At 33.1% G+C, this 21,689-nt stretch overlaps 2 protein-coding genes across 2 annotated transcripts; one reads left to right on the forward strand and one right to left on the reverse strand.

Annotated features, from left to right (window-relative positions):
* Positions 1-870: 870 nt before the first annotated feature.
* Positions 871-3,347, reverse strand: LOC7457176 (sugar transport protein 10). The gene is made up of 4 exons (XM_002310031.4): positions 2,680-3,347; positions 2,256-2,578; positions 1,540-2,169; positions 871-1,453 (listed from the first exon to the last, which is right to left on the reverse strand). Exons 1-4 carry the CDS (start codon positions 2,810-2,812, stop codon positions 1,004-1,006), a joined length of 1,536 nt encoding a protein of 511 aa, XP_002310067.1. The 5' UTR covers positions 2,813-3,347; the 3' UTR covers positions 871-1,003.
* Positions 3,348-10,263: 6,916 nt separating this feature from the next.
* On the forward strand, positions 10,264-12,731 carry LOC7456301 (sugar transport protein 10). Its single transcript, XM_052454792.1, has 4 exons — positions 10,264-10,931; positions 11,033-11,355; positions 11,442-12,071; positions 12,158-12,731. Exons 1-4 carry the CDS (start codon positions 10,799-10,801, stop codon positions 12,605-12,607), a joined length of 1,536 nt encoding a protein of 511 aa, XP_052310752.1. The 5' UTR covers positions 10,264-10,798; the 3' UTR covers positions 12,608-12,731.
* The last annotated feature ends 8,958 nt before the right edge of the window (positions 12,732-21,689 follow it).

A 21,689-nucleotide genomic window follows, 5' to 3' on the forward strand; every position in this document is an offset into this window, starting at 1 on the left:
ACCTTCAAAGTAGTGACGCAAATCACTTTTAACAACCAACAAGTTCTTGAGAGCTCTTTATGTTAATGTAAATAAGCACCTGAACGATGGTGTTCTTTTGTTATAATATGAATATTAATGTATGTTTAAAATTTGTAATTAAAAAAAAAAACTAAAGGAACTCTTGAATTTATGATACCAAAAATCATTGTAGTCCTAAATACAAAACATTGTAGATTGCAATAGTGTTCCACCATGTTTTTTTCTTTTAATTTCATCCATTTTCATATTGAATTTATTTGGGATTGGATCTTATGGTTTGCTTCGGTTAGCTTTGTATAGGATTTTTATGATGTCGAGAAAAAATCCAACACTTGGTTGATGCTTGGTTTAGCAAAACAAGATTCAATTTCAATGATTGAAAGTGATTGAAGCTTTAGCGACTGGATTCAAAAGCTACAAAAATGCTAACTCAGGGAATGATTTGAATGGAAGGGGAAAATGTTAAAAAAATATTTTGGAGTCCAGCCCACAGCGTAGCACGAGCCACCAATCTAACATAGCTTAAAACGCAACAATCCGAAAAAAAAAAAAAAGAAATTGCAAACTAAAACAATTACATATTGTAATAGGAAAAAAGTTATTAACAACATGCGGGTATTTCTTTGTGGAAGAAAAACAAGAGAAATTATAAGTATACATGGTTTGAAATTTGACATTTTAACTTATAAGAGGTGTAAGTTTGGATCTAATTAGAATAGAGCATGGAATTTATGAATCAGATGGACCAGTACTGATGGGAATTGGTTTGGATGTTTTCTGTTGTTTGGATTTTGAACAAAGTGAAATTGAAAATACAAAAGTGAAGATATTCAAAAGACGGCTAAACACTTGCAAACAAATAAAAAATCAGATTGTATTGATTTATTTTTTTTAATTTGAAATGTTGCGCAACATGTAATTACAAAGCATATGTACATAGCCACAAATGTCCAAAACAACTGTTCTCATCCTGATGGTGATTTCATGCAGTATGTGTTTCGACTCCAATGACAGCATCATCAGGGATGTACTTGCTCCAGAACCAATGTGCCTTCCATACAGTGTTCATTTCTTCAATTGGGACATTCTTCGTCTCAGGCAAGAAGAAGTAAATGAAGATGGTCATGATAACAACAAAGCCAGCAAAGAACAAGAAGAGACCAAACTTGAAGTGGCAGAGCATGGTTAGGAAGAACTGGCCAATGAAGAAAGTGAAGAACATGTTGACTGAGACATTGATGGCTTGCCCTGCTGATCTAATCTCAAGAGGGCAGATCTCACTAGGCACCAACCATCCCAATGGACCCCAAGACCAGGCAAATGCTGCAACATAAGCACATATCAAGAACAGTACAAAGTTGGCTGTGCTACCTGACATTTCTCCTACACCATTTGTTCCAAAGTTGATGGCTATCATGACTGCAACAAGTATCTGCAATCAAGTAAGCATATTCAATGAATCAGCATGGATCCAACGTGAATATAGTAAACAAATTGGTTAAGGTTATCATTAAATACCTGGGAAATAATCATCTGAATGCCTCCTTCCAGGAACAAAATTCTCCTCCCAAACCTATCAGCTGAGTAGATGGAAACAGCTGTACAGACAACATTAACCATGCCCGTGATGACTGCAGACATAAGTGAAGCATCATCTCCGAAACCCAAGGTCTTGAAGAGAACAGGTGCATAAAACATGATGACATTGATTCCAGTAATTTGCTGGAAGAATGGAATCAATGCGCAAATGACAAGTTGAGGCCTGTATCTTGGCTGCAAGATGTTTTTCCATGGATGTTCCACTTTCTTTGCAGCCTCACTTGCGTCCACGAGGTCTTGGAATTCTGCTTCAACATTGTCCGCGCCGCGAATCTTTTGCAACATTTTCTTCGCTTTCTCGGGGTAGCCTCTCTCTAGGATAGAATTGGGAGTGTCTGGAAGGAAAAAAGATCCAACAACAATCATTACAGCGGGGACAGCCGCAAGAGCCAAAGAAATTCTCCAGCCATATCCGTCTTCGATCTTTGATGTTCCGTAGTTAATGAGATTTGCAGCAAGGATACCGATTGTAATGGCCATTTGGAAACCGATGTTAAGTGCTCCTCTAATCTTTGCTGGGGCCATTTCAGACAGATAAATTGGAACAGACTGTATAGAACAGGGAAAATGAATATCAATATTCAACGTTATAAACATTTCAAGTAGAGAAAGACAACACTGAGAGAAACAGTTACCTGATTGGCAAATCCAACACCAACACCAAGCAACAAACGGCCAATGATAAGCATTGCTACATTTTTTGCAGCACCGTTAATAATGGCACCAACAAGGAAAACTAACCCTCCACACAACATGGAGATTTTACGGCCGAATAATCTAGTTACCGTAGAGGAAAAGAAGGAAGCTACCAAAGCAGCAAGGTAGAGGGAAGACGTGAACAACTGCAACAAATGGCTATCAAATTTGCAGTACATATTGTCATGACGTTCTTCCTTCTCTTTATTGTACACAGATGGGAAGAATTTCTTGAGAAACGAGTCCATAGAAGTCACACCACCTGCAACGTTGTACAAAATAATCCAATCATCAGTACTTTAAGACATAGACGTGATTCATCGGCACTACAACAAGATAATTAAAAGGTGTTCCATTTATTACCTGAGATACCAATGTCATAACCAAAAATGAGACCGCCCATTGCAGCCACCAAACAGGTGATGATAACGAACGTTGTGACGCCACCTTCATAGTTCCTCCCCCCACTTTGCGCAACGAAACCTCCTCCTGCCATCTCTATGCAATCTGAAATTGTACTTTCTTTTGCCCTCTAGATTGACAAAAGAAATGGTTTATCTCAGATGCATTACAAACTATTGATTACTCAAGCTAGCTTTATATATAGAGTTTTCATGCCAGCAAAATAGGTGGATAAAATTTGACATTTTTCCGTGTCTCATTGTCCTCCATTGATTTTTTGCTTTCCTTGTGCCATCTCATGCCATGTTGTTGAGTGATAAGCTTAATTGTAGGATAGAGTCTTTGTCCAGCTCAAAACTACTAGCAGATTACAAACTAAAAAGATCCCTAACCACTGGAACAATTTCTATATTTGTAATTGTCCTTAATCTCTAGAGATATTGAATAAGTAGCTAGGTTTGGATAGAACTTGAATGGTAATTAGGGGGGGTGTTTATTTTGAGATAAGCGTTTTTGAGCACTCCAGCTTGCACAGCCTGTTTCTTAATGGATTTCAGAATGTAAAAATAGTAATACCAATAAGTTTCATTACAAATATTTACATGGGTGCCATATCAATATTATGTCTTTGACTCTTCTATATGGTGACACAATCCTTATCTTTTTCATCCCTGGATATAAGTGAGATATGGTCGTCTTAATTATCATCGTTCTTATTGTTTCATTCCTTTTCTTTCTCTTTTTTGTATAAAGATCATTAATAAGGTATCATTACCTTTAAGACCATAAACACTATCTCCAAACCAATTTGTTGAAGAATAGACACAAATAAAAACCACAGAAATCAGGTGAAAATGTTTGGGTCGGTGTTGCACATGCAATAAAAGGTTGAGAACAGAATCTTGGCAAGGCATTCAAGAAGTACTCAATGCCAATCACTATCAAATTTAATAGTCGTATCGACATAAATTTCTTTTGGTATTTACACTAGCAGTTCATTAGTACGCATGTTACCGACGGACTCACGGACAAAAAGAGTCCATCGAAAAAACTCTCGTCGGTAATTTATGGACTGTCGGTGAGTCAGCGGTAATAAATATACCAATGGATTTACAGACGGATAAAGCACAAAAAAAATATATTACCCGCTTTATTCTGTCGGTATATCTATCGGTAAATATAACATATCAGTGACAGAATACCATCTGTAATTTTGTTGGTGCGTTAACAGTAGAAGTGACATTTACAGTAACTCTTTTTCATCTCTCTAGAATATACCAACGATCTAGTTTCGTCGGTAACCCCATCAATAATAGTGGTATTTGTAGTAATTATTTTCCAACTCTCTAGAATATACTGATAGAATTGTGCCGTATTTTAAAAATATATTTTTAAAAAATATATTGAACAAAAGTGGAAAAATAATTAAATTAAAATAAATTATTATAAAAATCAAATAATTTATTACAAATTTAAGCATTTGTAAATTCAAATACAACTAATCTAAAATAGAGGTGGCGCTGGAGGTGGAGGAGGTTGGTTGTTGCCGGGACCGTGGGGTCAATTAGGGGGTGCACATGAACTACCCATCTGTGATCTCATTTCCATTACCAATCAGCAGAGTTCTTTATAATCAGTAGTGAGTTGTTCATATTTATCATTAAAATGGGTCATCTAATCTTATACCCGTTATTTGAGAGACCATTGTTGAGATCCTGCAAAGACAATACAAAAAGAGAACCAACCCTAGATGAAATGCATCCAAGAATGTCTAAGAGTGGCAAGAAGGTGAATAAGATTAGAAGAAGAAAGAGAAGTTTTTCAACCTTTGCAGATTCTTATGTAAACTTCATGCCTATGCTTGCCTACAAACTTAGACAAACTTGATTGTCAATATCATACAAATGCATGTATTCTAACCGAAGAAGTACTTGGCTCCTCTTGTTTTTTCAAAAAAAAATTCTCAACTCATGTATTCTTAACTCATCTTGTTAACCCAACAGAGTCGTCATTCTATCGCACGTGTGCGGTGTCGCAGCTATCGTCCTTCCAAGCCGGGATTTTTATGGTGATGGGTGGAAAGAACAAAGAATTCTTGTTTCTTATCAGTAAAAAAAGATGGAGTCAACACCTAGTATTTTGATCACTCGGAATCCTAACTAGTCTCAGAGTCTAGATAAGGGGACTAGTTGTATATAGGGAGGACATATCACACCTTGTACAACTTCCCTAAGGTAAACTTCATTGTTTGTTTGTCTGATATAAACTAAGATATCATTGTGTTTTCTAACCATTGATCTGTCTAAGGTTTAAGAAAAGTTATTCTCGGTAAGGAGTTTCTTATATTATCAGGTTAAAATCTAACCGTTCTAATGTCAAAACATATAAATAAAAGAAAATGTCTTATTCAATATCATGAATACGTCTTACGTATAAGTTCTTAATCTCATATATTAAAAGAAAACAATATAATTTTCTTGGTGTTTTTGAAATATAGGTCAAGTTCTCATGACTTTAATAAACTAGTTATTGAATCCAAAAATACATGCAAATATATCAACAAAACTATTTTTCTTAAATTTTTGTATTTAAAGATGTTAAATCATGTCTTGTATTTTTTTTTTATGCTATTATGATTTCTTTTCTTAATTTCTAAGAGATTTGGTGATATGTACATAAATAAAAACATCTTTTTGTATTTTTTTAATAAGAGAAATTGTTTTTTTTTTATAATTTTCTGAAATTTTCAAAGAAAATCGAGAATATTTAATACTGGATCAACATCTTACACTATAAGTTTATAGCCGAAATATTAAATAATATGGTTGGAAAACATTTTTGGGACCCAAAAGTAATTTTAAAATGGTCCTTGAATATTTTCAGAATTTTTTGAAAATTATTTGGGATTCGTTTGGAAAACAAAACACAAAAACAAATAAGAAAATATACATTGCTGGAAAATCAGTAGGGCGTGTTTGGCAATCATACCCTTATCCAAAAATCATAGGCTTAAAAAATGCTTTAAGACCGTGTTTGGCAAACACGTCTTAAGAGCAAAAAAAGATATTTTTTCATTTGCAAAAATTTCATCCAGCTAAACATGACTTTATGTTGATGGACTCAGCCCATCAAACATGCAGAAAGATGCAATGTGCAAACCTAAAACATAATCATGCATCAAACAACTAAAATGAACTCTGATATGAACAAATCGACCATAACAACAACAAAACCCTAAACCCAACATTTAAAAGTTTTAGGGATCAAATGAACCAAGATAAACTTTAAAAAACCCTATAAAGGTGTAAAATGGTCATGTGTGTGCTATAGCTTCGATCGAAGCTCAATAAGGAGGCTAAAACATCAACACCTAATAAAACCCAAATCTAGATTCAAGAACATTCAAAGCCTAAACCCAGAAATGCATCATTTAAACCCAAAAAAGGCAAAAAACTGTAACCCAGAAAAAAGCATAAAAGCTTAGCAATAAGATCGAAAAATAGTAGCAATAACTCAAGCACACTCATGTACACTTCAACAAACATAAGAAAACATCAACAAAAGTAGAAAATGAATGCAATGGTACTCAACTCAAGCTTCATAACAAACATACTTTGAAATCTAACAATCTGAAAACATTAATCTGCCACATCTTTCAAGTTTCAAAAACTTGAACTCATGCTTGTTAAAACCCAGAAACACACCAAAATAACAAAAAAAAATGCAGGCTTAAAGTTAAACCTCCTAAATGATCCAACAAAAAACAACAACCAAACTAGTCATACAACTTGATAAAACACTTTTTAAGCTAAGTTATATCATTATGTTAACATTCATAACACATCAAACTAAACATTAATTGAACATGAACATGTGTATACATGTTAAATCATGGAATAGAGTGATATCCTAAACACAAAACTCTATTGCATCTAAACTAACAACAGTAGCACATACTCAAAAATGGATCTAAACATGGATTTATAAGCTAAAAAGGAAAGGGGGTGTGTGCTTATTAACCTTCACCCCTCCATTAAAGTTTGAGGGTATACTTTATTAAAATGATATAGCTTTCTCTTCTGGATTGCTGGCTTCTTTCCTTTTGATTTCAACTCCTTTTTCACTTGAAACTAGTTTGGCTTTTATTCTTTCCTTCTCTCTCGATTTGGTGCCCTATTTCTCTACCTTCCCTCTTAATAACTTATAGGATTTCTTTATCAATTCTTTAGGTTTTTCCTTTCTTTCTTATCTCCTATTTTCTTTTCACCCCCTCTCCTTAAAGAGTAACTACTCTTTTATATCCAAAATCCCTCCAAAAGTTGTTACTAAAACCATGATGGTTTTGCATAAAAAATGGTGGTTTAAGGAAGATTCCTCCCATCATTTCATAACCTCCCTAGAAATAGGGGTTTCGGTTCATTTTTTCATTTTGTGGGTTTAATTTGATCAAAAGAAGGCGACCACGAAGTTAGTCAATCAATGGAGTTTTTCTTCTCCAGTCATGGTTGACTAAGTATGCTACTTAGGAGATAACCATATCCTTGTTCTACCCAAACCATGTAAAAGGGATGAATATCTACCTTTAGAAACAAACCACACTTGATTTAGAGGTCCAAAACTCCACATTCATTACTTGGAAGATTGGCCCTTGATCAACTTTAATTTATCAATGCAGAGTAGTTAATCAAGGACAAGATGTTGTGTTATTCATTGAAACAAATGGTGTGTAAACGTTTAATGGGGGTGGCTCATCCTTGTAGAGGAGATGTTTTTTAGTCCATTAGTTATGGTTAGATCCTTTGAGGAGGTCGTAGATATCACATTCATTTGCCTGAAATGGCATCTCGATCAACCTTTCCAGTTAGAAAAGACAATAAAACAGGGATAAATGACATGTCACTCAATCTCTTCATTAAAAGTGAGCAACATGTCGTCTATTTGAACCCTAAAAACTAGGGTTTTCTAATTAAGATATGAAAACTTCAATTTAGTCCCTGCTGTTTCAATTTGAGCAAAAACATTTTTAATTGAGAAAAAACTAACTAAATTTATGCAATGAAACCCCTGTCAAAATCAATTGAGATCCTTCAAGTCTAGTGCCTTTTACACAGTAGTGCTTGGTTTTTAGTTGTTTAATTTAATCCTCAATTAAACCTTAAACTTTGATTTTCTTCAATCTAGTCCCTGAAAAGGTTTGGTACAACCCCCATTGTTTCGCGCTTTTTGTAGAAAAGTCCTTGGTCTTAATTTTTTTAATTTAGCTCTCAATTAGCCTTCAAACTTTGAATTTCTTACAATTGAATCCCTGACTGCACAAATTTAACATTTTAAAGTTTTAAATATGTCCCTAATCTTTCAAACTTTGTAAATTAATCTAAATTAGGCCTCTAAACTTGATTTTTCTTCAATTGAGTCCTTAATTGAATCATCTCAACACATTAAAAGTTTAGTTAAGTCCTTGAACTTAATTAATTCTTCTAATTTTTTCCCAATTGATCTTCAAACTTAATTTTTCTTCAATTAAATATTTAAATAAGTCAATTAAATTTGTTAGAAGTTTATTTAAGTTTTTAGACTTAATTAATTATTCTAATTTTGGTCAAGTTCGGATTTCAAGCTCAATTCTCATCTTTTCTCCATCCCATCTTGTCAAAACATCCTAATTTGGCTATTCTTCTAATGTTTTGTTGTTTTTACAACTTAAAAGCTTATCTTCTTGTTTCTCAAAAATATTTCATACGAGGCACAAAAGAAAGCCAAAATAATATGCGAAAGAAAGAGAACTTCCAGGCTGGAAGGAGGTGGAGGTTTGGAAGGATTTCAGATCGCCGTATGTCTCAGAGGTCGTGTGGGTGGAATACATTAAGCACGTGATGTCCAAATTTTTTGTGTCATGATCACACTCCAGTGTGGAGAACCAAAACTACATGTTCACGATTTCATTACCACGCACACTAGTGGCTTTGTTCCGTTTATTTTGCATGCGAAGCGGATGATAAGATTCTTTTTTAATTACATCATTTTTTTATTTTTTTGTTTTTTATAAATTTATTTAACTAACAACAATTTTCTCTTGTAAGCTACAATTCTTGGATGCAAACCAAGCCCGATGAAGCTTTTGTGGAAATGCATATGCAGATGAATGACCATAAAAAAAAGGTGCCACAACTCGCGGATATTGTTGTTTTTAACAATTTTTTTTCTTAAGTTATATTTTTTTTTTGAATTTGCTGACCTTTGTTTTCCAAGAATACATATAACACTTGGTTGAAAGAGAGAAACGGTGATAATACTTCGACCCATCCGAATCTCAATCTGGATTTGTGGTTAGAAGTAAGATCGTTTAGTGAACTCGATAGAAATCGGTTGCACAAACTCTCTAACATTACGGTCGAGGACTTGTGGTAGACCCTCAGTGTTTTAGCCGTTGGATGCTTGCAATCGGTTCTGAGCACTCAAACTCTAGAGTTTGAGGTGATTTTAGACTAGCAAGTTCAAGCTCGAACGACCCATCTTGCTGCTGATTATGAACGACTCAATGCTGAGATGGTCAAACTCCACCGATTGGTAATGAATACGAGATCACAAATGAGAGGTATATGTGCTCCCTCTTATTGACCCCATGATCCCGGTGAAAAATCGTCTCCTCCTCCTCCAGCACCTCTATTTTAGATTAATTGTATTTGAATGTACAAATGTTTAAATTTGTAATAAATATTTGATTTTTATAATAATTTATTTTAATTTAATTATTTTTCCACTTTTGTTCAATATATTTTTTAAAAATATATTTTTAAAATACGGCACAATTCTATCAGTATATTCTAGAGAGTTGGAAAATAATTACTACAAATACCACTATTATTGATGGGGTTACCGACGAAACTAGACCGTTGGTATATTCTAGAGAGATGAAAAAGAGTTACTGTAAATGTCACTTCTACTGTTAACGCACCAACAAAATTACATATGGTATTCTGTCACTGATATGTTATATTTACCGATAGATATACCGACAGAATAAAGCGGGTAATATATTTTTTTTGTGCTTTATCCGTCTGTAAATCCATTGGTATATTTATTACCGCTGACTCACCGACAGTCCATAAATTACCGACGAGAGTTTTTTCGATGGACTCTTTTTGTCCGTGAGTCCGTCGGTAACATGCGTACTAATGAACTGCTAGTGTAAATACCAAAAGAAATTTATGTCGATACGACTATTAAATTTGATAGTGATTGGCATTGAGTACTTCTTGAATGCCTTGCCAAGATTCTGTTCTCAACCTTTTATTGCATGTGCAACACCGACCCAAACATTTTCACCTGATTTCTGTGGTTTTTATTTGTGTCTATTCTTCAACAAATTGGTTTGGAGATAGTGTTTATGGTCTTAAAGGTAATGATACCTTATTAATGATCTTTATACAAAAAAGAGAAAGAAAAGGAATGAAACAATAAGAACGATGATAATTAAGACGACCATATCTCACTTATATCCAGGGATGAAAAAGATAAGGATTGTGTCACCATATAGAAGAGTCAAAGACATAATATTGATATGGCACCCATGTAAATATTTGTAATGAAACTTATTGGTATTACTATTTTTACATTCTGAAATCCATTAAGAAACAGGCTGTGCAAGCTGGAGTGCTCAAAAACGCTTATCTCAAAATAAACACCCCCCCTAATTACCATTCAAGTTCTATCCAAACCTAGCTACTTATTCAATATCTCTAGAGATTAAGGACAATTACAAATATAGAAATTGTTCCAGTGGTTAGGGATCTTTTTAGTTTGTAATCTGCTAGTAGTTTTGAGCTGGACAAAGACTCTATCCTACAATTAAGCTTATCACTCAACAACATGGCATGAGATGGCACAAGGAAAGCAAAAAATCAATGGAGGACAATGAGACACGGAAAAATGTCAAATTTTATCCACCTATTTTGCTGGCATGAAAACTCTATATATAAAGCTAGCTTGAGTAATCAATAGTTTGTAATGCATCTGAGATAAACCATTTCTTTTGTCAATCTAGAGGGCAAAAGAAAGTACAATTTCAGATTGCATAGAGATGGCAGGAGGAGGTTTCGTTGCGCAAAGTGGGGGGAGGAACTATGAAGGTGGCGTCACAACGTTCGTTATCATCACCTGTTTGGTGGCTGCAATGGGCGGTCTCATTTTTGGTTATGACATTGGTATCTCAGGTAATAAATGGAACACCTTTTAATTATCTTGTTGTAGTGCCGATGAATCACGTCTATGTCTTAAAGTACTGATGATTGGATTATTTTGTACAACGTTGCAGGTGGTGTGACTTCTATGGACTCGTTTCTCAAGAAATTCTTCCCATCTGTGTACAATAAAGAGAAGGAAGAACGTCATGACAATATGTACTGCAAATTTGATAGCCATTTGTTGCAGTTGTTCACGTCTTCCCTCTACCTTGCTGCTTTGGTAGCTTCCTTCTTTTCCTCTACGGTAACTAGATTATTCGGCCGTAAAATCTCCATGTTGTGTGGAGGGTTAGTTTTCCTTGTTGGTGCCATTATTAACGGTGCTGCAAAAAATGTAGCAATGCTTATCATTGGCCGTTTGTTGCTTGGTGTTGGTGTTGGATTTGCCAATCAGGTAACTGTTTCTCTCAGTGTTGTCTTTCTCTACTTGAAATGTTTATAACGTTGAATATTGATATTCATTTTCCCTGTTCTATACAGTCTGTTCCAATTTATCTGTCTGAAATGGCCCCAGCAAAGATTAGAGGAGCACTTAACATCGGTTTCCAAATGGCCATTACAATCGGTATCCTTGCTGCAAATCTCATTAACTACGGAACATCAAAGATCGAAGACGGATATGGCTGGAGAATTTCTTTGGCTCTTGCGGCTGTCCCCGCTGTAATGATTGTTGTTGGATCTTTTTTCCTTCCAGACACTCCCAATTCTATCCTAGAGAGAGGCTACCCCGAGAAAGCGAAGAAAATGTTGCAAAAGATTCGCGGCGCGGACAATGTTGAAGCAGAATTCCAAGACCTCGTGGACGCAAGTGAGGCTGCAAAGAAAGTGGAACATCCATGGAAAAACATCTTGCAGCCAAGATACAGGCCTCAACTTGTCATTTGCGCATTGATTCCATTCTTCCAGCAAATTACTGGAATCAATGTCATCATGTTTTATGCACCTGTTCTCTTCAAGACCTTGGGTTTCGGAGATGATGCTTCACTTATGTCTGCAGTCATCACGGGCATGGTTAATGTTGTCTGTACAGCTGTTTCCATCTACTCAGCTGATAGGTTTGGGAGGAGAATTTTGTTCCTTGAAGGAGGCATTCAGATGATTATTTCCCAGGTATTTAATGATAACCTTAACCAATTTGTTTACTATATTCATGTTGGATCCATGCTGATTCATTGAATATGCTTACTTGATTGCAGATACTTGTTGCAGTCATGATAGCCATCAACTTTGGAACAAATGGTGTAGGAGAAATGTCAGGTAGCACAGCCAACTTTGTACTGTTCTTGATATGTGCTTATGTTGCAGCATTTGCCTGGTCTTGGGGTCCATTGGGATGGTTGGTGCCTAGTGAGATCTGCCCTCTTGAGATTAGATCAGCAGGGCAAGCCATCAATGTCTCAGTCAACATGTTCTTCACTTTCTTCATTGGCCAGTTCTTCCTAACCATGCTCTGCCACTTCAAGTTTGGTCTCTTCTTGTTCTTTGCTGGCTTTGTTGTTATCATGACCATCTTCATTTACTTCTTCTTGCCTGAGACGAAGAATGTCCCAATTGAAGAAATGAACACTGTATGGAAGGCACATTGGTTCTGGAGCAAGTACATCCCTGATGATGCTGTCATTGGAGTCGAAACACATACTGCATGAAATCACCATCAGGATGAGAACAATTGTTTTGGACATTTGTGGCTATGTACATATGCTTTGTAATTACATGTTGTGCAACATTTCAAATTTTAAAAAATAAATCAATACAATCTGATTTTTTATTTGTTTGCAAGTGTTTAGCCGTACGTCTTTTGAATATCTTCACTTTTGTATTTTCAATTTCACTTTGTTCAAAATCCAAACAACAGAAAACATCCAAACCAATTCCCATCAGTACTGGTCCATATGATTCATAAATTCCATGCTCTATTCTAATTAGATCCAAACTTACACCTCTTATAAGTTAAAATGTCAAATTTCAAACCATGTATACTTATAATTTCTCTTGTTTTTCTTCCACAAAGAAATACCCGCATGTTGTTAATAACTTTTTTCCTATTACAATATGTAATTGTTTTAGTTTGCAATTTTTTTTTTTTTTTTTTTGGTTTGTTGGGTTTTAAGCTATGCTAGATTGGTGGCTCGTGCTACGTTGTGGGCTGGACTTTAAAATATTTTTTTAACATTTGCCCCTTCCATTCAAATCATTCCCTGATTTAGCATTTTTGTAGCTTTTGAATCCAGTCGCTAAAGCTTCAATCACTTTCAATCATTGAAATTGAATCTTGTTTTGCTAAACCAAGCATCAACCAAGTGTTGGATTTTTTCTCGACATCATAAAAATCCCATACAAAGCTAACCGAAGCAAACCATAAGATCCAATCCCAAATAAATTCAATATGAAAATGGATGAAATTAGAAGAAAAAAACACGGTGGAACACTATTGCAATCTACAATATTTTGTATTTAGGACTACAATGATTTTTGGTATCATAAATTCAAGAGTTCTTTTAGTTTTTTTTTTAATTACAAATTTTAAACATACATTAATATTCATATTATAACAAAAAAAACACCATCGTTCAGGTGCTTATTTACATTAACATAAAGAGCTCTCAAGAACTTGTTGGTTGTTAAAAGTGATTTGCGTCACTACTTTGAAGGTCCCTCCAAGTCAGAGTTGAAAAGGAAAGCTTAGTGAAGTAACAATGTAGAAAAAGAAATTAGGGGGAGGATAGCCTAATACATTCCTTGATGGAAGTAAATTTGGTATGAAAAATACAAAACACCATCTTTGTCTTTGTCCATGCAAAATTTCACATATTAAAAATACACTAAAAAATGGTGCAAAATTACAGTAGTGAATTTAACTACAAGAAAAGGTAAAAACTCTCTTAAGGTGCTCTTTGCGTGCATAAAAATCTCTAATTAATGGTCAAATTTGGATCTTGGTTTGGATGAAAATATATTTTCATACGAGCCTATAAGTTTTAACCGTATGAGATCTTAACTTGATTTGATTTGATGAAGACAAAGATTATTTACACGAGCTCAAAAGCTTTAAACGTGTGAGATCCTAACTTGATTTGATTTGATAAAGATGAAGAGCATTCACACGAGCCTAAACACTTTAATCGTATGAGATCTTAACTTTATTTGATTTGTTGAAGACAAAGAGTATTCATACGAGCCCGAAAACTTTAACCATGTGAGATTTTAACTTGATTTGATGAAGATGAAGATGAAGATGAAAAGTATTCATGCGAGCCCGACGTGTGAGATCTTAACTTTATTTGATTTGATAAAGATGAAGAGTATTCATTAGAGCTCGAAAGCTTTAACCGTGTGAGATATTAACTTGATTTGATTTGATGAAGAAAAAAGTATTCACACGAGTTTGAAAGTTATAACTATGTGAGATCTTAGCTTGATTTGATTTGATGAAGGAAAAGACTTTGATTTTTAATTTTCTTGATTTGATGAATGAAAGAACTTGGATACCGTACTTCCTTGATTTCATTTGAATTTTTAAGAGAGAACCTCCATGTATTTGTATTTGGTTTTTAGTCTCTCATTTTTTACTTCTCTTATCTATCTTCTCTGTTGTCTTTTATACTTGTATGCTTGTTCCCTTTGATTTGATGGCTTTGCTGTCTATTTATTGACTGGTCAGTTGTAATTTACTTTAAATTTCTTTTATCTATATGATATTTTAGAAAAAATTATATGAAAGTTACTTAAAATACTCTTAGTTAGAAGGATATGAAAGCAAGAACCATTAAATGTATTTGGACTGGAGTTTTTAAATTTAATCAAAACCAATAAATTTAATTTGTTTCGTTATGGAGATCTTTGGGTCATGGGTGACTTGTAGAAAATTTAATGTTTACAAATTCCCCCTCAAGATTAATTTACTTTTTTAATTTTGGTACAATAAGTAAATTTATCTTGAATTTATATCTTCTGACTTGGAATTGTGGTGGGATCAAAAGCGTATCCAGTTTAGAAAAGTACTTCTAAAGAGAAGTTTATCTCCTAGTATAATAAGGAAACTTTCTTTATATATACAACATTAATGTCCCCAAATAGTGCCGAAAATATAACGAAATCATATGAGAGCATTAAAATAACTAGGTATAAATCTCACATCATTTTTTTTTCTCTCAAACTTTTTTTGTTGGTTTTTTTTAGGAGAGAATTTGTTTTCATTTTTTTTTCATTTTTTATTATTTTCTTATCTTTCTCTTTGAATTCCCTTTCATGAATGCTAACTTTTAAATTTATGTATTTTATAGGATTCAAGAATTTGGAACTATATTGGGACACTTCTTAGCCAATAAACTTGAAGATTTAAGTGAACCTTTTCAAAGGGACTTGAAAGCTTTAAACATGTGAGATCTTAACTTGATTTGATTTGATAAAAATGAAAAGTATTCATACAAGTCCAAAAATTTTAATCGTGTGAGATGTCAACTTGATTTGATTTGATTTGATATGATATATACATAACATGGTGAAATTATCTTTTCAAATATATTAAAAGGAAAAGTTAGTTACCGTGGCTGAATTTCATTTACTTTCCAAATGAAAAAAAGTAAACAGAATCTAACAAAATGATATTCATATACCTCATCAAATTGCTTTATCTTCACTCAACAAATAACTTGGTTTTCTCCATATGTCCATCCTCTCTTCCTTTATTTCTCATTAAATTGCTTAATTCAATCATTTCTTGTTTATTTTTGCATCACAGTCAAACTAGACCCTATCTTCTCCTACAATTCCTTCTTTTTTTATAACATTCTTACTAGAATATGAAGCCCATTGTTTGGAAAACAAAAAACAAAAAAAAACCCTACCAATTCCATATTAATTTCATGTACAGTTACCTCGACACATTGCTAGCACACTTTGCATTTTCGATCACTTTCTTTCCCAATTAAGTTCCTCCATATATCAGCATTCAATTGTGAATTATTTGTTTTTTGTTCTAGAAACATTCAGCAAATGAAGGATACAAAAATACAAATACAATCATCCATTTCATGATGAAGTCAATGTTAACATAATAGCCAAAATGTCATGATGGTATTAAGCCAGCTATACAATAGTTAGAATTAAATTACCTAAACATTGATCATCAAACCTTTCTTTTCTTCTACAAGCTCTCCAACCTAAACTTTCACAAAAAAAGACTGCCAGATCCATGAGCCCTTAATTTTCTTATAGTAGATTCTTGAGAATTGAAGACAGGAATTGATTTCATATATTCCCCTATCACCATCCATAGGTTTAACCTTTTATTACCACCAACCTTTTATTCCATATATTAAACAATGAAACTAACTATGCATGATCTATTAAAAAAGTTATCATGGTTATTCACAACATCAAAATTAATTATAGATATAATATTATGTCAAAATATTAATCCAGTAATGTCATAAGTTGCCATTGGATTTGAACAGATATGATGTGCAGATACTAAAATTGCAATCATATACGAAACCTATTGGGGATTGGTTGTATAACCAAAATAAAGGGAAGAATCCATAAAAGTATGTAGTTGTTTGCAATGAATAAATTGTCAAACATTAGGCAACAATATTTAGGAGTGTTCATGTCATTCATAAAAACAACTCACTCATAATGCAATTGGTTGTGTCCACGTGTGTAGCATCATGGTGATCCTCCTCCTGGATTGAAATCCTTAGGTGTAGGTGAAAAGAACAAAGAATTCTTGTACTTTATCATGTAAAAAAGTTTGGAGTCGCCACCTAGTATTTTGATCACTAGAAACCCTAACTGGTTTTCAGAGTTGCCACTTAGTATTTTTCCTATTACAATAAGTAATTGTTTTAGATTGCAATTTCTTTCATTTTTTTTCTACTTATTTGAAGGTTAGTTGGGTTTTAAGCTATACTAGATTGGTGGCTCGTGCTACACTGTGGGCTGGACCAAAATATTTTTTAACATTTCCCATTTTTGTTCAAATCATTCCCTCATTTAGCATATTTGTAAGTTTTAAATTCAATCACTAAAGCTTCAATCACTTTAAATCAATGAAATTGAATCTTGTTTTACCAAACCAAGCATCAACCAAGTGTTGGATTTTTTCTTGACATCGTGAGAATCCCATGCAAAGCTAGCCGAAGGAAACCATAAAATCCAATCCCAAATAAACTCACTATAAAAATGGATGAAATTAAAAAGAAAAAAAACTTGAGTAACAAAAAAAAAAACACGATGGAACACTATTGCAATCCAAAATGTTTTGTATTTAGGATTATTGTTATTTTTGGTATCATAAATTCAATAATTCTTGTAGTTATGTTCTTAATTACAAAAATTAAACATACAATAATATTCATATTATAACAAAAGAACATCATCATTGAGGTGCTTATTTACGTTAATATGAAGAGCTCTCAAGAGTTTATTGGTCGTTAAAAGTGATTTGCGTCACTACTTGAAGGTACTTCCAAGTTAGAGTTGAAAAGGAAAGCTTAGTAAAGTAACAATGTAGAAAAATAAATTAGGGGAAGGATGGCCTTATATATTTCTTGATGGAAGTAAATTTGGTATGAAAAAAAAAAAGCCATCTTTGTCTTTGTCCACACAAAATTTCACATATTAAAAATGCACTAAAAATGGTGTCAAAATTACAGTAATAAATTTGATTACAAGAAAAAATGAAAACTCTCTTGAGGTGCTATTCACGTGCACAAATTCTCTAATTAATGGTCAAATCTAGATCTTGCTTTGGATGAGAAGATATTCATACGAGCCTATAAGCTTTAACCGTGTGAGTTCTTAACTTGATTTGATTTGATGAAGATAAAGATTTTCACATGAGCTCGAAAGCTTTAAACATGTGAGATCTTAACTTTATTTGATTTGATGAAGACAAAGATTATTCACACGAGCTCGAAAGCTTTAAACGTGTGAGATATTAACTGGATTTGATTTGATAAAGATGAAGAGTATTCACACGAGCCCAAAAGCTTTAATCGTATGAGATCTTAACTTGATTTGATTTGTTGAAGACGAAGAGTATTCATACGAGCTCAAAAGCTTTAACCATGTGAGATCTTAGCTTAATTTGATTTGACGAAGAAGAAAAGTATTTATGCGAGCCCAACATGTGAGATCTTAACTTGATTTGATTTGATAAAGGTGAAGAGTATTCACACTAGCCCAAAAGCTTAATCGTGTGAGATCTTAACTTGATTTGATTTGTTAAAGATGAAGAGTATTTATATGAGTTCGAAAGCTTTAACCATGTGAGATCTTAACTTGAATTAATTTGATGAAGAAAAAGAGGATTCACGCGAGCCCAAAATATGAGATCTTGATTTGATTTTATAAAGTTGAAGAGTATTCACTAGAACTTGAAAGCTTTAACCATGTGTGATATTAACTTGATTTGATTTGATGAAGAAAAAAAGTATTCACACGAGTTTAAAAGTTATAACCATGTGAGATGTTAGCTTTATTTTATTTGATGAAGGAACAAACTTTGATTCTTAGTTTTCTTGATTTGATTTGATGAAGGAAAGAACTCGGATCCTTTACTTCCTTGATTTCATTTGAATTTCTTAGAAAGCACTTCCAAGTATTTGTGCTTGGTTTTCAGTCTATTATTTTTTTCCTTCTCTTATTTGTCTTCTCTGCTTGTCTTCTCTGCTTGTTGCTTTTGATTTGGTGGGCTTTATTGTTTATTAAATACTGGTTATGTGTAATTTACTTTAAATTTCCTTTCTCTAAAGGATATTTTAGGAAAATTGATATGAAAATTACTTAAAATACCTTTAGTTTGAAGGATATAAAAGTAAGAATCATGAAATGTATTTGGACTGGATTTTTTTAATTTAATTTGGGCCCAAAACCAACAAATTTAATTTAGACCCAAACCCCAATAAATTTAATTTGTTTGGTCATGGAGATCTTTAGATCATAGCCTAGACTTGTAGAAATTTTAATTTCTATAAATTCCCCTTCAAGATTAATTTACTTTTTTATCTTTTTGGCATAAAAAGTAAATTTATCTTCAATTTATCTCTTCTGACTTAGAATATCTCCTATCTCCTAGTATAATCATGAAACTTTCTTTATATATACCACATCAATTTCCCTAAATAGTGTTGAAAATTTAGAGAAATCATATGAGAGCATTAAAATAATTAGGTATAAATCTTACACCATTTTTTTTCTCTTAATTTTTTGGAGGTTATATATATATATATATATATATATATATATATATATATATATATATATATAAGAAAGATCTTAATCCTTCTTTTTACCTTTTTTTGTAGGAATGACTTCTCCCTAAATAAATTGTATGATTGTCATTAAACATTAACATCCATTTAATTGATGAGTTGTTAATTGATAAAACACATTTACTTTTTAAAAATTAAAGTGAAATACCATTAAAGTGGCAAGACAAAAAAGCTTAGACATGCAATACATGAGCCCATAACAGGTCCTTGCAGTGTGAAAGTGATAACTCCACTTTCAGAAGTAGATATGAAGACCGTTAGTGAGTACCCAACACAGGGACAAATGGTGTCTGATGATGTTATTGTGTCACATCATCAACCATCTTTATATGTTCCTTCTAACCATAATAATGAGCAGAATGCTCCACAAGCCTATGTTGCAAGCTTAATCAACAAAAGTAAAGATATGTGAGGGAATAAACTTGATTCATGAGAAGGAATTCAGTATGTTAGAGGATTTTGGGATTGGTTTGTAGAAGCCTACCAAATGTTGTTAAAGAAAAACAATGAATTGGCATCTGCATTAAACTCAACCTCTTTTGATATCATCGCGCAAATAATATGCATTGTGCACTGATAGGGACTTAGTGTCTTTTAAGAACACCTTTAGGATTTTAATTTGGAAAATGTGCAACATCATTGGTTTATTTAGTTTGGAAGAGTACTGTGAAGAGGTTGTCCCTAGTTTTGAAGAGTTCTCATATATTGAAGGTGAATCCTCACTGCCCAGGACTTCCCTTTATTTATTCTAGGTTTTTGCTTTGATTGCACAAGAAAACAATTCTGATAGAATTCATCATGCAAATTGGCTTAATTTTTAGTTTAATTATGAATCATTCACATAAAATCCTTATTTGTCACGAGAGTACAAATCTATTTCAAAGCCAAAAATTAATGCATGTGTGAAGCAAAAAGAGTCAAGTAATATAAAAATATTTTTTAAAGATATCTCGTATCATACAAGGCACTTAAAAAGATCTATTAGAGTAGAAGATCCATTCACTCTCTTAGGCATTAATTGAGCACCTGAAGATTACGAAGAGTTGAAACTTGTTGCTTACCTAAGTCTTTAGCTTTGGTAATTTCTATTTTTGTAGAATAAAGATTTCATTCGTGTTGGCACATTTAAGGCTAATTTAAAGATGGCATCATGCGTCACTTATAGCTTGATTCATCCTATTTTGGCATACATATATAAAGGTCTATCTCAGACTATTAATTATCTATTGTTAGTACAGAATATGGGGGACTGCACTAACTTTATTTTCTAATCATTTCTTCTATACTTGGGCTGGATTACACTTTTATCGTTGGTATATGTTATTATTGATAATGATTACTTTTTGAAATGATTAGGAGATTTAAAGGCACTTTAAATGCATTTCAATGTTAGGAACCTAATGCTGCAGATTGTTGTAAATTGTTACGTGGTCCACCTTAAACTCAAGACTTTTGTTTGGCTCCAGTTTCTTGGCCTAATAATCTTGGACCTCGATGATTGACAAAAGAGAAATGAAACTTTAGAGTTTATGACGAGTATTCATCCTATGTATCTATCATATTGCAAATGGAGAAAATATATTTTATAAATGTATAATCCTTATTGTTTTACTCGGCAACATGGGTTTAAACAAAGATTTATAGGTACTCTTTTCTTACCATAATGTCTTATTGATCCATCCTCTTTAAAACAAGCTTAACTTTCTCTTACAGGGCAAAGAAGTGGTGCAACATTCCATATAAAAGTTAACAACTTGGTATCCCTAGAAGTTTATCCAAGCTACATAGCTTGGTAAGATAACAAAGTGTTTCCTTAATTTATCAATATTTATATAGGAGTCCTTTCTCAAAGTGAAAATAGCAATTTTGCTTTGAATTTGAATGAAAATACTAGGATAATATCAGGAAAAAAAAAAAGGCTCCCACCAAAACAGTTCCACCTCTACCTTCTATTCAAAAGCATGGTCGTTCTGAACCATAGGAACAGTCCTCTACAAAAAAAACACAAGAAGGTTGCTTTTCACTTCAGGTCTCTAGTCAATATAGGACAGGTAGTGAAAACAAAGATTCAAATCTCCTTTCTCCACCTTATTGTCTTAGAGAGGTGGATAATCCTTCTGCTATGACACCTATTATATATATCTTGATAGCACTCCTCTTTAGATTTCTACTCACATTGGGCATAGTAGTAGGGATAAGAATTTTGATCTACTTTCTTCATTTTTTTTCTTAAAGAGGTGGTTGATTTTTCCATAGTTGTTTTTGCTTTTGACAAAGAATTTTTTATCTTTTTTTCTTATATGTATATTTCATACTTATCTCAACTAATTTCAACCCTTTTTAACTATTTTAGGGATTTAAGATTCAAATCTTCCAACTAGGTTGAATAATATCACTAAGGTGATTGTAGCAGTTATAGAATCTTCTACCACACCTTCAACTCCTTATGAAG

This window comes from Populus trichocarpa, chromosome 7, assembly GCF_000002775.5.
Source record: "Populus trichocarpa isolate Nisqually-1 chromosome 7, P.trichocarpa_v4.1, whole genome shotgun sequence".
In the NCBI taxonomy this organism is placed as follows: Eukaryota; Viridiplantae; Streptophyta; class Magnoliopsida; order Malpighiales; family Salicaceae; genus Populus; species Populus trichocarpa.

Coding starts and splice junctions, on each gene's coding strand:
- LOC7457176 (XM_002310031.4), bottom strand. CDS start 2,812: ATGGCAGGAGGAGGTTTCGTTGCGCAAAGTGGGGGGAGGAACTATGAA. Junction 2,170..2,255: donor GTGTTGGATTTGCCAATCAG/GTAACTGTTTCT, acceptor TGTTCTATACAG/TCTGTTCCAATTTATCTGTC. Junction 1,454..1,539: donor TTCAGATGATTATTTCCCAG/GTATTTAATGAT, acceptor ACTTGATTGCAG/ATACTTGTTGCAGTCATGAT.
- LOC7456301 (XM_052454792.1), top strand. CDS start 10,799: ATGGCAGGAGGAGGTTTCGTTGCGCAAAGTGGGGGGAGGAACTATGAA. Junction 11,356..11,441: donor GTGTTGGATTTGCCAATCAG/GTAACTGTTTCT, acceptor TGTTCTATACAG/TCTGTTCCAATTTATCTGTC. Junction 12,072..12,157: donor TTCAGATGATTATTTCCCAG/GTATTTAATGAT, acceptor ACTTGATTGCAG/ATACTTGTTGCAGTCATGAT.